This window comes from Salmo salar, chromosome 24 (genome assembly GCF_965601325.2).
Source record: "Salmo salar chromosome 24, fSalSal1, whole genome shotgun sequence".
NCBI lineage: Eukaryota > Metazoa > Chordata > Actinopteri > Salmoniformes > Salmonidae > Salmo > Salmo salar.
The window spans coordinates 21,409,764-21,426,890 of record NC_138314.1 but is presented as its reverse complement, the minus strand read 5'-3'; the positions used below and the strand labels follow the sequence as shown (position 1 = coordinate 21,426,890).

The 17,127-nt window shown below is 43.3% G+C and overlaps 1 protein-coding gene across 1 annotated transcript in view; it reads right to left on the bottom strand.

The window, feature by feature from the left end:
* Positions 1-17,127, bottom strand: part of LOC106585607 (adhesion G protein-coupled receptor A2) — a 68,674-nt gene that overhangs the window by 31,945 nt on the left and 19,602 nt on the right. The window contains exon 3 of the mRNA XM_014172011.3: positions 4,737-4,808. Within this exon, the coding sequence (XP_014027486.2) occupies positions 4,737-4,808 (72 nt within the window). The remainder of the gene's footprint in view (positions 1-4,736; positions 4,809-17,127) is intronic.

Below are 17,127 nucleotides of genomic sequence, written 5' to 3'. Positions count from 1 at the left end.
TCAAAGGGGGGGGACACTCTTGACCCAAACTGCTACAGACATATATCTATCCTACCCTGCCTTTCTAAGGTCTTCGAAAGCCAAGTCAACAAACAGATTACCGACCATTTCGAATCCCACCGCACCTTCTCCACTATGCAATCTGGTTTCAGAGCTGGTCATGGATGCACCTCAGCCACGCTCAAGGTCCTAAACGATATCTTAACCGCAATCAATAAGAAACAATACTGTGCAGCCGTCTTCATTGACCTGGCCAAGGCTTTAGACTCTGTCAATCACCACATCCTCATTGGCAGACTCAATAGTCTTGGTTTCTCAAATGATTGCCTCGCCTGGTTCACCAATTACTTCTCTGATAGAGTTCAGTGTGTCAAATCGGAGGGCCTGTTGTCCGGACCTCTGGCAGTCTCTATGGGCGTGCCACAGGGTTCAATTCTTGGGCCGACTCTCTTCTCTGTATACATCAATGATGTCGCTCTTGCTGCTGGTGAGTCTCTGATCCACCTCTACGCAGATGACACCATTCTGTATACTTCTGGCCCTTCTTTGGACACTGTGTTAACAACCCTCCAGACGAGCTTCAATGCCATACAACTCTCCTTCCGTGGCCTCCAACTGCTCTTAAATACAAGTAAAACTAAATGCATGCTCTTCAACCGATCGCTGCCTGCACCTGCCCGCCCGTCCAGCATCACTACTCTGGACGGTTCTGACTTAGAATATGTGGACAACTACAAATACCTAGGTGTCTGGTTAGCTCTCCTTCCAGACTCACATCAAACATCTACAATCCAAAGTTAAATCTAGAATTGGCTTCCTATTTTGCAACAAAGCATCCTTCACTCATGCTGCCAAACATACCCTCGTAAAACTGACCATCCTACCGATCCTCGACTTTGGCGATGTCATTTACAAAATAGCCTCCAATACCCTACTCAATAAATTGGATGCAGTCTATCACAGTGCCATCCATTTTGTCACCAAAGCCCCATATACTACCCACCACTGCGACCTATACACTCTCGTTGGCTGGCCCTCGCTTCATACTCGTCGCCAAACCCACTGGCTCCAGGTCATCTACAAGACCCTGCTAGGTAAAGTCCCCCCTTATCTCAGCTCGCTGGTCACCATAGCAGCAACCACCTGTAGCACGCGCTCCAGCAGGTATATCTCACTGGTTACCCCCAAAGCCAACACCTCCTTCAGCCGCCTCTCCTTCCAGTTCTCTGCTGCCAATGACTGGAACGAACTACAAAAATCTCTGAAACTGGAAACACTTATCTCCCTCACTAGCTTTAAGCACTAGCTGTCAGATCAGCTCACATATTACTGCACCTGTACATAGCCCATCTATAATTTAGCCCAAACAACTACCTCTTCCCCTACTGTATTTATTTATTTATTTTGCTCCTTTGCACCCCATTATTTCTATTTCTACTTTGCATTTTCTTCCACTGCAAATCTACCATTCCAGTGTTTTACTTGCTATATTGTATGTACTTCGCCACTATGGCCTTTTTTTTGCCTTTACCTCCCTTATCTCACCTCATTTGCTCACATTGTATATAGACTTATTTTTCTACTGTATTATTGACTGTATGTTTGTTTTACTCCATGTGTAACTTTGTTTTGTTGTATGTGTCAAACTGCTTTGCTTTATCTTGGCCAGGTCGCAATTGTAAATGAGAACTTGTTCTCAACTTGCCTACCTGGTTAAATAAAGGTGAAATAAAAAATTAATTAAAAAAAAGGTTCTGAGAACAATATGTTTCTTAGAGTTTGGTGAGAGCGTGGTTATCCTATGGTTATTTTTCATACAACCTTCCCACAACATTCTGGGAATGGTGTAGGATACCCAGCTAGCACATAAAAACCTTAGTTGTTATGTTTATGAGGTGGGAATTTCAGTACTTCAGCATAACATTTCCTACAGGTTTCTTCATGGTTCTATTTAAAGTAATGTTCTCAAATTGTTCAGAGAATGTTAAGAAACAACGTTCTTCTGTTGGAATTTCAGTACTTCAACATAATGTTTTCTGCAGGTTTAATCATGGTTCTATTTAAAGTCATTTTCTCAGAACATTAAGAGAACTTTCAATAGAAAACACAAGAAAACATTAGTTCAAAGAACATTTTAAGAACGTTTTTTTTAACATATCCATTCCATTCTCAGCATCAACAAAACTATCCTCTATCTGTTAAGTATGTTAAGGTGTGTTAACCACACCCACTAATTGGCTACACCTGATTTTAATGAGTGCTTGTTTCCTTTGAAATGGGGTCTTGTTGAATAGACTAAAATGAACAGCTTGGTATGAGTTCCAAAAAAAATGCATGCTAGCTCCATTCTGGTAGCGCAGTGGACTCATTCCATGGATAGAGAACGTAAGATCATAGGTTTGAATCTCAGTGACGCAATAAATAAGAAATGTGTTTGCATGGTTAATGCCTAAGCAAAGGAATTTCCATGTGTCCTATCTGTGCTTGGAGTTCAAAACAGTTGAGCTAACAACTTTATTAAAAGTCTTATTGAAACATGTTCTTAGAACGTTATTTAATTACTTTCAAATAACCTATAATTTCCATTCTCAGAACGTTAATTAAACCTCCCAGGAAAACTTTCAGGGAACCATAGTAAAATGTTCTCAGAACCTGCCTGCAACCTAAAACCCAGAACAGACAAAATGTTAACTTCTGTGCTCAGAACATTTTATCAGTCAGGAAACGTATGGCTTTGTTCCCAGGACCAATGGGAAAACATAAACGTACGTTCCTACAACTTCCAAGGAACCAAATGTGCTAGCTGGGCTGGCTTCTATAGCACTGACCACATATATGAGTAACTGCTCGCCACTGGACCAAATGACAAGCACATGTCGACAACAGACTGGAAATAATGAGAAAGACCTGAACGGTGACCAAGCTAGAGACAAAACAAAACAACATAGCAACTCGCAGGGGGAGCAGCACAGTAGGTGGACAAAAAGCTAAATTAATCTTGCAGTTGGGTTTTTTTACTTCACATCTATCTATCTTTGCCCAGTTAGATTTTTATTATATCAAGTTGGTATATTTTAATATGAAAATAGTTGTTTTCCCATGAGCTCATTTTTTATTGTAGGTCGTGAAATGCTCAATTACAGAGTGTGGTGCACAAGATGAGTGAGCAGACCTCCATTGCAGTGTGTCAGAGGGCTGGTGGAGGTCTGAGGTCTGAGCAGAGGAGTGAAACAAGTCCTGTTGTGATTTATACAACATGTCCTCTGTGTGTGTGTGTGTGTGTGTGTGTGTGTGTGTGTGTGTGTGTGTGTGTGTGTGTGTGTGTGTGTGTGTGTGTGTGTGTGTGTGTGTGTGTGTGTGTGTGTGTGTGTGTGTGCATGCGTGTTTGTGTGCAGGGGGTTCTTGTTCTGTGTCTCTCTCACTAGGTCATGGTTTTAGCACTGTAAGCCTGCTCCACCCCTACCCCCTACTAGTTTCACCACTGTCCCAGGTACAAGGGCCTGCTAGTGGTCAAGCTCAGGTTACCCACCCCACAAACACCATGGCATTCTGGGGGGCCTTGTCTGCACTTGCAAAAACAAGTAATACCATCTAATTTTACATCAAACAAACAATTCTGCCCAAGCCTCTAGTTTTCCAAAGCCCCATACCACTAATCAAATCTCAGCTACACCCGATCTAACAATACAGGTCATAAAGATGATCAAACTAAGACTGAATAGATGAGGCTCTAACTTTGATTAGTAGAGAGAGTAAGAAGAAGGTAAGAACATGGTCACACAGGAGTGTTCTAGTCCGGTTTAGCTCACTTAAAAGAGGGTCAAACAGTTTCAGCAGATTTTGCTCTTTTTTCAGAGCTGTCATGTCTGTGTTGAGCTCCAATAGGTAGGTACTAACAAGCTAACAACTGCAGCAAATGACCATATTTGCCTTTCTTCCAACATTTTGGAAAAGCTTGTTAACTTCATTGGTGGCAGCTCAGAGACGCATGTGGAACTAATATCGCTTAAGCACCATCTCCCCCCCCCCACCCCTCCTCCAAAACTGCTGCCTCCTAGACATACACAGGCAAGAGTTTGCCCCATTCCATATTGTACAGTACATCACTGGAAGACCACTGTAGACTATCCTTTTGTTTGACGCAATGTAAAACTCCCTTCCTCAGTATCACTCAGCATTTATATTTCTGTTCTTATGTTTACAACAGCAGGGACAATTTGTGCCACTGATGAAAATCAAATCCTCAGAGGACTCAAATGTCATCTAAACTGTAAGGAACAATAAGAAACAGCCAGTGGACCAGCTAGGCAGCGGGACCCTACATCCACAGGGTAGAGCCAGCCAGCTGCCTGCCTCAATCTGAGCTACAGGCAGTGCAGGCAGCGCCAACAGCCTCCTCCTCCCATGGAATCCTCTTATCTTGTCCTGTAGAGCAGGGCTTCTCTGATAATGACGAATGGTGGTGTAATTATGTGATCTCTTCCACATAACTCTGTGATAACCACACTGAGTGTTTCATCCTCCCTGCTGGAAGCCAGCCCACTGGATAGCAGAGCTGCGAGAAGCACAGATCTCCCTGATACCCTGTCTCTGTGGGACTGTGGGCTCCGCAACACAGGGCCATATGGGCTACAAGCACCCAACCCGTTGGTGTTAAACCTGCCAATGTTAAACCTATGAGAGAGAACCCAGGACAGACTCATTCAGATTTAGTGAAAATCACAAGCGTTACTCACAGTTTCTGCAGGGCATAGAGTCCAACAAAGGATCCATTTCTCAGAACCCTGATGCGATTGTTGCTCAAAATTCTGTTAAAAAAAGGAGCAAACCAAGATATCATTAGTATTGTGCTTCAACAAAACATTCAAAATCACAAAGACACACGTTCATCTCATACTTAGCCTACCTAAGGTTTATTAGTCAGACCCATATAGAATATGAAAGGAGTAAGGGCAATAGCAGAAAAAGAGACGTCCAACAACTCAACTGCCCAGAAAATGGGTTTCAGATAAAAGTATGACTCCTCTAAGAGGGTCAGAATCTTCACGAGAGGATAAATAAACTGCACGAGCAGCAGTCACACGTGACCACCCTGGCCAGAGACACTACACAAAGCTGTTTCCAATTCATCCTAAAGACTAAATAGGAGACAGAGATTGGGATTGGGGGTGGAGGGAAGGAAGCTTGTGATAATCATCCTGGATACATTTTTACATCAAAAGCCAACGGCGTTCACATCAAAGGAAAGTCCGCACTCGTCATGACAATTACCCTTTTCCCTATTGGCAAATAATTTGGCTTATAGGGCCCTTATCAGACAAGAGTGCGAGGGGCTTTCTAGGACCAGCCTGCACTGAGCAGAGCAGAAGATCTACTTTGTCTCAAGGGGCATCATAGGAAACTGTATTTACAGTGATCAGCCAGCCCATACGGACCAGCTCAGATGGACAGAGAGGCTCCTCACAACAGAGCCCGCCAGCCTAGCCCCAGACACAGCCAGGCCTTCACAGGGTCCACTATGACATTCCCTATCGGTGTAATCTGCTCAGGAGACACAGTCCCTGGTCCTGAAGCCTGTACTCCTACTACCCTACAAACCCCTGTGTCGTGGGTCCTGTCAGGTTGGTTGTGTGTCATGGGTCCTGTCACCTCGGCTGTGTGTCTGCAACACCATGTCTTTGTGACCCTGGCCCCTCAGTGGGGTAGCAGGGTACAGCAGGGGCCCGGCTCAGGCGACAGCCCCCATCATTAACACGCCCCTCAGCCTCATGCCGCCTTCTCCCCATTCCCCGGGGCACTTAATGGGCTGTTTGTGAGATGAAGTGTGTTTTTAATCGAAGGTGAGGAACATAACCGAGCGGAGCACGGGTGTGTGTGTGTGTCTTTAAAAGAGGGAGCTGACTGGGAACAGCATTTCTTGCCACATTAATAAAAATACAACCCTCAGCCCTCACCTCCTCACCTTTTAGTTCACTTAATGAGCAAATGTAACGAGCAGCACCAACCGGTCACTTTTCCAACTAAGGGGTTGATAATGAATACATTGGTCATTAGTCACTAAATCAGCACTGTAAGAAATTAACTATATATTTGGTAGACATATACATTACATTTACACCCATTTTTTTACCTGCAAAGTGTCTAAAGCTATCTATCCGTCTACTTAAACTATATAATGTTTTCCCTTCCTTTTTTGCTGAACCAAATTATATTCAAATCCATATGCAAATAACAATGAATAGAAAATGCAGACTCTTGTGTATTGTGGTCGTCCTAGGGCGTAAACTGAATTTGAACCTGTGACTCCCAGTCCTGAGGTCTCATGCGTCAGTTAGACACAGTATCTCTCATATAACTTGATGCAGGCCTGAGATGAAAGCTACAGAAGATCCGGAACTGCCTGAATAATTCAATACAGATAGCAGAGGAGAAAGTCACGTCTGGCAAAACAACAAGCCATTTAATTCAACACAGACAGTGTGTGTGTTCATCTTCATCATTTTGCACAGGTTAGCTTTTTTCATCATGAATCTTGTTCTGAAAGCAGCTCTGCAGAGCGCTCACTAGTGGGCACAGCCACAAAGTCATAAAATCGGATTTTACACCTAACCCTAACCTTAACCACAGTGCTAACCATAATGCCTAACCCTAACCTTAAATTACATTTTTGTAATCAATATTTCTACTACCGCATGGCAAGTGAAACCGGAGCGCCAAGTCTAGGACCAAAAGGTTTCTCAACAGCTTTTACCCCAAGCCATAAGACTCCTGAACAGGTAATGAAATGGCTACCCGGACTATTTGCATTGTGTCCCCCCCCAACCCCTCTTTTACACTGCTGCTACTCTCTGTTTATCATATATGCATAGTCACTTTAACTATACATTCATGTACATACAACCTCAATTAGCCCCACTAACTGGTTCCCCCGCACATTGGCTACCCGGACTATCTGCATTGTGTCCCGCCACCCACCGCCCGCCAACCCCTCTTTGTTTATCATACTCGCTGTTTATCATATATGCATAGTTACTTTAACCATACCTACATGTACATACTGTATATAGCCTCGCCACTGTATATATTCAGTCTTTTTACTGTTGTTTTTGATTTCTTTACTTATCTATTGTTGACCTAATACCTATTTTTTACTTAAAAATTGCACTGTTGCTTAGGACCTGTAAGTAAACATTTCACTGTATTCGGCGCGCGTGACAAATACACTTTGATTTGATTTGATTTGTACAGTATAGCCATTTTTGACTTTGCAGCTGGCCTATCTAAGGGGAAATCACTCAGTTCTCCCTCCAGGACAAGACTCATGATAAACATCAACCTGCTCTTTTTGCGTGATTGTGTACATTAAGTGTGTTGTGTGAGAGAGAAAAGTGAGTCAATCAGCTCAGAATCTAAAACTATTAGTTTCAAGCGCATCCATTTGAACAGAAAATAATAAAACCTATTTTCTACATTGCACAGAAGAACTGGAAAGCTCACTTCAGTAAATACACAAACATGATAAAGTAAAGCTCCCGAGGAACCCACTGTTTGGAAACATAAGATGTTAATTTCCAGGAAAACAAAAGGGCTGGCGATTCAGGACATTAGCATGTAATTTTCCTATTCTAGTACACCCATGTATCTCTGATGTCTGTAGCAGAGTGCACATTGCTCTTTCACATGATCAACACAAACAATACAGAGTAGGACTCTGAGAAAGAGCGAAGGTGAGACAGAGCTCTGTAAACAGCCTGAAATAGGCTGGATGCTCCCTCCCATCAGGCTAAACAGGAAACCAGCCAATTAGCTGTTTATTCAGGACGCGGCTGACAGAGGTCAGGGGTCAGGAGGAGAGCACAGAGCAGAGCACTGTCCATGAGCAGGTGGAAGACAGGAGCGACCGGAAGAGAGAACAAGCAAGGGATATGAGAAACCTAAACTCCTACATCAGAGTACACAAAGGCTGTATAGAGAATTAGTGTATTTTCAGAAGCACTGGAGATGAGCGAAGTCTGAGCTTAATTGAAAAAGCATGGATCACATACAGCATTCATCACTGAAGTGAAGAGAAGGAGGGGAACTCTACTGCTCACCCTCAAATTGATAGAGTGGCCTGTGTTGTTTGAATGGCCTGCTGCGTCTCCACACTGACTGCCCCATTGACAGATGGCACATTGAGTTAGTCTGCCTCCAAATACAATTGCAGCTCTATGGTGCACAATATGAAAAGTGCACTAACTCAATCCAGGCGACCTCTAAGGTACAGCAGAGCTGCATTAGCCTCCTCATTAATTTAGCCCTTTCAGACCAGTGGCTTATCAGAGATCAGAGCCAGTAATATAATCTATATCAGCTGTGTGTAAAACCAGGGCTGCAGGTCAGCATGGGGGGACACACAAAGACACTTCATCTAAGGCCATTCAGTGAAGATCAAACACTAGCAGGGCCAATGATAAGAGCCAGGTCATCCAAGATGATTCAGCTGTTGGAGCAGTAGGCATGTTGTTAATAGAGGCTGAGTGTCTACAGGTTAATGGCCTTAACCCCGATCACAGCTCTGGTCAGGTGCACATACTCCTCTCATCTCCTCTCGTTTCTCTCCTAATAGGGATACAGTATCATGCTGTGATTACTCAACTGGATACATTCACTTCTGAGAGATGGAGAGTGTACTGTAAAAGCAGAAATACAATAGAAACTGCTGGTAGCCTATACCTTAGTCATCCCTCTTGGTGCACGGCTGAGACAGTAAGTCAGAGAGATGGACACTGACTGCCAGACAAAGGGCCATGTCCCAGCAATACAAACCACAGCAGCCCCTCCCTGGGCTGTGCCACTCACTTTGTTGGTTTGCTCAATTTGCTTCCTCAACCCACAAAGCCTTTGAGAGAGAGATGAGGGCATGTCAGCATGTCTCAAATTGTATTCATTCACTGATTTATTTCTGCTCCTTCCTCTCTGGGGAGAGGGGAGGATGAATGGTGACTCCAGGCCACTGTCTGTTTCAGACTGAACCTCTTCAGCTGGCTGGATCATGGATCTGATACACTCCAACATTAGCACACACTCACACAGGTGTGAAAGAGTGGGCAGATGGAGTGTGTGTGGGAAAGAGAGAGTATGTGTGGGAGTCTGTGTCTATTTCTGTCTCTATGTCTGTGAGTGTCTCTGTGTGTTTGTACGTGTTTGCCTCTGTGTCTCTGTGTGTCTCTCTGTGTGTCTCTCTGTGTGTCTCTCTGTGTGTATTTGTGCATGCTTGCCTGCAGCTGCACTGGGTTTCAGGTCTTCCTCTGCCAGTAATCTTTTTTAGTGAACAATTGTTCCTCTGGTGGTAATCTGAAGGCATGCTAAAGAATGTACAGTACGTACACTGTATACAGCTGAAGAGAAACCTTTCAGCTATTCAAATGACAGCTGAGGGCAGAAAAACTGGTTTAGGATGAGTCTCCAGGCTCCACTTTATAAAATCCTTCTCAAACAAGACAGGATATCCTCTCTTTCAAATCGCACATATCTGTTCCCAATAAACACTGGTGTAAAAATACGTTTTGATTCTGCTCCACTGTCTCGCTCTCTTTCTAATCATGTCCTCATTTGGAGACCTTCTCTCTCTTCAATAACTGTGCTACCAATCTTACATTTTATCATTGGGACTTGCAATCAAATCACACATAAAGAAAAGAAGGGTTGTTACAAAGAAACAAACAAAAGCAAACAAAAGACTAACTAGATGATAGTTTGTTTTCCATGAATGAAGAGTCCCATGTTCCCATTACCCTGATATCTACTGCTTTCCCAAATACCCTGCCATCTTGGAGCCTTTCTCTCCCTGTCTCCACTCCAGAGGGGACTTCTGGTTTTAGTTGCATTATCCTACGGCCGACCAAAACTAGGATAACAGTCTTAAGGAGGGGGTTCTATTTAATAAGAATCCCTCTGCAGGCTAAAATGTACACTCTCATTAACCGTCTCTAACCTGCCAACCCAGCATCTCATTACAACAATAACATCAACAATCTCCCTCTCTATCATAACACTGATCATCTCCAAAGTCGTTCTGAGACAAGGGTGCAGGAGACAGGGGAGAGGGGAGGGAGGTTCAAAGATCAGCCATGGCTGTGGGCTGTCCTACTGCACACTTTTTGTAGACACAGTCCAATGGAACAACATGAAGATATGAGTACAGATTAGACACTACACGCCCAACCCCACCCCGACCAAGGCAAACAAAGTGAGGTGCAGGTTCAATGTAATAAAGAGAGTCAAACCAACTAAACACGCCACTGTTTAAACATCATTTAACTTTGGATGGACCTCTTCGCTAAAGGACCACACGCGAGGTGAAAGACAAGAACCCCTGAAAGAGTTTGGTAAAGCATCACAAACTCGGCACATGACACAAGGCGCTATAGCTCAGAGATTAAAAGACCAATAGCAGCCGCAATAAGACAATTATTCACTGAGAGTTTCTGAGCATCCAATTCAAACCAGTTTAATCTGCATGGTGATTTTATACTGAAGCGTCAGATTGTGTCACAGCAAAATGTAGCCATTTAAATCCAATAACGCATTGAAAGTAATTTACAGAGGAAACCGAATTAGGCTTTTAAAGAAGGAAGAAGTGACTTCATGTCTCTCAACGCTAAAGCAGACACAATACACCTTTGGATACATTCTCAGTCTGGACACTTTATCTAGAATACTGTAGCTTCATGTAATTAAAAACACATTTGAGTAATCTTTATTTAAGCATTAGTAATTTCATACTCATGCATTATTTAGATCTTAGTGTCCTGGCAATGCATAGGAGAACAGTTACTGTAAAGTAGAGACATGGCAGTCTATTTTTCAATAAAGACATCACAAGGTTGGAACTTGGACTGATGGTGACAGACAGATCGGGTCTGTGAATATTGCGGGTGAACCCACAATTTTATTAAAAACTCCATTACTTAACTTGGCTGTTAACAAGTTTCTCAAGATGTCTTAGTCTTTCCAAGTGCCACGTTTAATACATCAAAAGCAATTACCAAACTCCAGCACATTACGTAGCACCTTCCAACCTCACCTCATACACATGGAATGGACTCTAACAGACAAGTCCCAGCCAAAGAGTTAGCCAAAGGCTCCCTGCCCCTCTCTCTACTGGGAGAAGGGGCAATTGTCTTCAACACAAACTACTGTAAGGTGTGTGTGAGTATGTATACACACTGTACAACATGATGTTTGATCATTGGGTGGTAGAGGAATGAATCAGTGAAGCCTTTGAGTGTGACTTTCTGAATGGTTGGGGACCATTTGAACAGCTTAGCGTCTGGTTTGCAATGACAATCCACTTTTTTTGCATTAGCCAACAAGTTATGGACCAGCAGCAGGTCTGTTTCAGAGACACACGGAGCTGGTTATAGGGTTAAGGGGTGTGTTCACTTGTTAGCTGGCTAATGAGGGAGGGAGTCTGGTCACCTGCACACACACACTTTCATTGTGACATGTCACAGTCCTCAGTCCTGCTACTAATGAAGGCCCAGACCAATTACTGCTGTAAGCTTTTAGCCACAGGAGCCCCATCTCAGCAGGAGCATGTGTGTGTGTGTGTCTATGTGTGTCTATGTGTGTGTGTGTGTGTGTGTGTGTGTGTGTGTGTGTGTGTGTGTGTGTGTGTGTGTGTGTGTGTGTGTGTGTGTGTGTGTGGTGTGTGGTGTGTGTGTGTGTGTCTGTGTCTCTGTGTGTGTCTGTGTCTGTGTCTGTGTCTGTGTCTGTGTGTGTGTGTGTGTGTCTGTGTGTGTGTGTCTGTGTCTGTGTCTGTGTGTGTGTGTGTGTGTGTGTGTGTGTGTGTGTGTGTGTGTGTCTGAGTGTGAGATTGATGGTAAGAGAGAGAGACAGAAAAAGAGGGAGAAAGAGAGAGTCCGTGTGTGTACGATAGACCTCCCCAACATTAAAGGGCCTCTTTTCATTTGCAGGTCTTCCAGTGCTGGTAGCTCTATCCTGATGGCTAGTTGAGTGCCCTTGAATCACCATTCAGTACCCTGGTCTGCCAATGTTCCAGACCCATCACATGGAGAATCAGGTGGACAAGGGAGACTCCACAGCCACTCAGTGGTAGAAAACTAAGCCACCTCTGACAGGAAGCAGGTCTGTGTGGCCCAGGGGCACTGGCTCTGCCCTCAGAGGCCTGGGTCACCAAACTGAATGCAGCAGGCCACTGAAGGCCCTTGAGCACAACAAGCCCTTTAGCAGTAAATGCATCTTGAGCCGTGAATGTGTCCATTGTCCCTAAGCCACCAGTGTGCTTCCAGCAGGGAAAAGGGAGCTTTGCCAGACTACAAGTCCTATTTATCTCCTGTCATGTACATGAGCATCCATGTAATTGCACGTCAAATGTTTTCGTAAAATCATGTCACTGGTACTGATTGAGTTATTCAAGCATTATGGAAAAGTGAACAGAATCTCCCTGACGAGTTTGCTTGTTCTCAGAGTTGTGCAGGGTCATTCTTGGTGTGCAGTCAAAGGCTGTGAAAACCAGAAAGAGATATACAGTGTTCATCCAAATAGTGTATATCTAAGATGCTATGTACAATATTTGTTTTCCAAGACTCAGGAAAACAAAGAAGTTAAAGATAAATATAACATTGAAACTATATTGTGACAGTTGATTACAATGTGTCTCATCATGAATCTGGATAGTGGAGTGAGCTTTTGCATATTATTTGTATTGTAGAGTCGCTTATTATAGAGTATACTGCATTGTGCTTGGGTAACCAGGCGGGGCAAGGGAGTCTATATGGTTTGTGGTTACATGTGTGTGTGGTTGCATGTGCGTGTGTGTGTGTGTGTGTGTGTGTGTGTGTGTGTGTGTGTGTGTGTGTGTGTGTGTGTGTGTGTGTGTGTGTGTGTGTGTGTGTGTGTGTGTGGTGTGTGTGTGTGTGTGTGTGTGTGTGCGTGTGTGTGTGAGACAGTCAGATGTATCCGTATGCAACAGCATATGCATATGTTTGAGTGTATGTGTGTGTGTAAAATGGCAAGCAGTCCTTCAGCAATTCCTCAGTCTAAAATTATAATTGGGGCTTTATAAACGGTCTCTAATTAGAGAGGGGAGGATGGAATACTATTTTGGATGCTGTGGCCGTGCACACCCTTCCCGCATGTGCGCACACACACACACACACACACACACACACACACACACACACACACACACACACACACACACACACACACACACACACACACACACACACACACACACACACACACACACACACACACACACACACACACACACACACCGCTCCTGCGTTCAGAGATGGTCTCCCACATGGAAACAGTCTCAGGACAATTCAAGCAGCAACACTATCAATTAATGAGAAAACAAGAGAATGTTAAAAACTGCAAAGTCCAACCAAGTCAGAAACTCCATCACTGTGTAAAGTTTGTTCTTTTAATGAGGCAATTTAGTGAATCTAGGCTTTTCAAACAAGTGGAATGTGGTCCATGCCTGACTAACATTGTCTCATTGTTCTGTCTCATAACCAAGCTCTGTTTTCTGCTCCAATGCAAAGACTGCTGGGAAATGGGTTTGCTTTTACAAAGGATAGGGCCAAAATTATTCTGACCCAAATAACTTAACAATGCTGTTTGGCTAGATGGTGAGTTAGACACTGTTTGTTTCATGCAATAAATATCTACTGTAGAAATGGGTGTTGTCTTATTGAGTGGCTCTGTAACGCTAAGTAAAGTGGAATACAATCAACAGGTTTCATAACTCCACTCCAATTACTGGGTAACGGGCGTCTGTAAAGCCATTGTTCCCTTAGAATTTGTTCAATTGGACCAATTTTCACACCATGCAAATGGTGCTCATATAATTCACCAGAAAGATGTTCTTAAGTGTAAGCTTTTACAACGATGATATCTCAGTTTGTATAATTATAGTCGAAGAACCATTTATTTTTATGACACATTTAACCCATTTATCAAACATAATCATGTTTTAGTTAAAAAGAGAGCAAATGCATCATTTTCTTTTTCACTAATTCAATGATTAATTTCAACCAGTAAATCAGAACTGATGAGGGTACATTTTGAGATATTCTAAACATTTGACAAATTAAGTAGAACTATCTGAAATATGTCCAACACTAAACATACAGGTGGATATTCTTACTATCTTCAGATATCAATACTCAGTATCACACAAACACTTACACAGAAGTGGTCACACACACAAACTTGTGACGGCATGCATTCTCAGCACGGACACCCACCACCTTATTCTGTGGGTCTGCAGTCTACTGCTCCCAAAGCAGAAACTCTGGAGGCCATTTCTGTGGTTCAGCACGGGGAAGAGAGGGGAAGGGGAAGACAGACAGATGGGTAGGGGCTATAACTGGAGAAGAATAACCAGAGAGTCATTTTCTTTTTGGAGTAAGATAAGAAGGAGCTGTATGAAAGGAAACACTATAATAACAAAAGTCAATCAAGGGTGTAATGTTGCCATGACAACATATTTCTCTGTTTTTGTCAAGTCTGAAGATCGTGGCCTTTTGAGCAACCATCTAAAGTGATGAATGTACACCCTTGTAACTTATCCAGAACGTCGCAGCCCGTCTGGTGTTCAACCTTCCCAAGTCCTCCTACTGGCTTCCAGTCAAAGCTCGCATCCACTACAAAACCATGGTGCTTGCCTACGGAGCAGCAAGGGGAACTTTCCCTCCTGACCTTCAGACTATTGCTTGAACCCTACACCCCAACCAGAGCACTCCGCTCTGCCACCTCTGGTCTCTTGGCCGTCCCACCCTTACGGGAGGTTAGATCCCGCTCAGCCCAGTCAAAGACCTTCTCTGTCCTGGCACCCCAATGGTGGAACTAGCTTCCCCCTAGCTACAGTATCTTAAGATGAATGCACTATCATTAAGTCTCTCTGGATAAGAGAGCCTGCTAAATGACTAAAATGTAAATGTAGGAATTCATCAGAGATGGACAAACGAAAACATACAGTAGATATCAAATAAGTGTTATTTCTAGAGCTGTGACTTTTCCCTTGAGCCCCCAGTCAGGCAGGGGTCCTGGGTATGTGTGGCATTGACAGGTGCTGAGGCTGTTCATAGTGCCCTGGGTATCCAGTGTCAGGCCTTTGTTTTTATTTTTTGTATTAATTTATTGCTGACCAGTGCCCCACCTAGGGCTGTGGGGGTCACACAATTTGGTCAGCCGGGTTTTAATTCATTGTAAGGCTGCCTGACGTGACTCTAATGATGATTTGAAAAAAGTCGCTTGGAAGACATGAGCTCTGCATTGTTTTTTTGCGCAGGTTGTACACACAACATCAGTCACTCATTCCCAATTTGACAAGCACTTGATAATGCATTGAATTTCCCGGCGGCATCCCCTTTGTGTGGCCGTAATGTATTTGAAAAAAATCCATGCCTTTTGCGGCCAATGGCCACTGTGCACTTCTCCCTGAGTTCTGCACACTCCATCACATGATCGGGTCTTTCTCACAGGCTCCAAGTTTAAAAAGAAAATTTTTTTACCGTTATTTTACCAGGTAAGTTGACTGAGAACACATTCTCATTTACAGCAACGACCTGGGGAATAGTTTCATGGGAGAGGAGGGGGATGAATGAGCCAATTGTAAGCTGGGGATGATTAGGTGGCCGTGATGGTATGAGGGCCAGATTGGGAATTTAGCCAGGACACCGGGGTTAACACCCCTACTCTTACAATAAGTGCAATGGGATCTTTAATGACCTCAGAGAGTCAGTACACCCGTTAAACAGGCTACAAGTGAAGACAGACTCATTGGGGACATAACTGCGTGCGTCCTTATCCAATTCTGAGGTGCATGTTGAAGATATTTGAAGAACTGTCCATATTTGCTTTTCGTCAGCCAACAAGATGAGTAGGCCTAACGAACAGCAAAAACACTAGCCTGTGTCAATCTACTATCCCCATAGTACAAAGGTTCACCTATTCTATTCTGTGCGAGAAATAAATGTTCCAAACTTAGTCTGGGACAGTTGTGGGATACAATAGATCCAAAATTAATACAACCACTAGCATCAACAAAAACCTTTTTACGCAATGTGGCTGACGCAACAGATCAGAACATTTACCTTAAAATGTTGATAAACTATTAGGCTATTTCTTCACATTACAAGCACAGATATGTGCACATGGTAGTAGGCTATAAGCACGAATGTTCCATTAGTGGAAAACACCATTATCAAGTTTTTGCCCCGTACATTTTATGGTGAAAATTATCTTCCCAAACTTGAAACTCACGTGCTGCTTATGTATGCCAGTTAGACTCTATGCCCGTTGTAAAGCAGATGAATGTGTTATTTGGCCACTATAGTTGTGATACAAACCTTTTTAAAACATATAAGCCTATGAGCTAGGCTACCTGAGGTGTGATTGGAGGTGTGATTAAAAAAAGTAGCCAAAAAAAAGACATTGTTTCTTATGCTGGGAAATATATATATATAATATATAATTCACATGTGACAGGGTAATATTTTCACCGATCAGACTATTCATGATTTAATCTTGTCTTTACATATATTAAGTAATATATGTTTGAAATTTGTTTTGATTTAGAATGGACCATTATCATGCACCTGTATCGAAACAGGGTCAGTGGAAATAAAAACAAAAGGAATAGGCACTTAACAAATGAAGGACACTTTTCCCAGTGGTATATTTTCAAGCCAGCCAGGTAGGCTATACTCCTGTTGTAAATATAAGAAATGTGCTTAATATTAGGAAAGTTGAGAAATAAATATAGTAGGCCTAGCCTATAGAAAGCTGATCCTCTAATTTCTAGTAGAGGCCACTATCACGCCCTGATCTGTTTCACCTGTCCTTCTGCTTGTCTCCACCCCCCTCCAGGTGTCGCCCATCTTCCCCAGTATCCCCTGAGTACTTATACATGTGTTTTCTGTTTGTCTTTTGCCAGTTTGTCTTGTTTGTTCAACTCTTTTTCTCGCCCTCCTGGTTTTGACCCTTGCCTGTCCTGACTCTGAGCTCGCCTGCCTGACCACTCTGCCTGCCCCTGAGCCTGCCTGCCATCCGGTACCTTTGCCCCTACTCTCGATTAACGACCTCTGCCTGACCTGACCCTGAGCC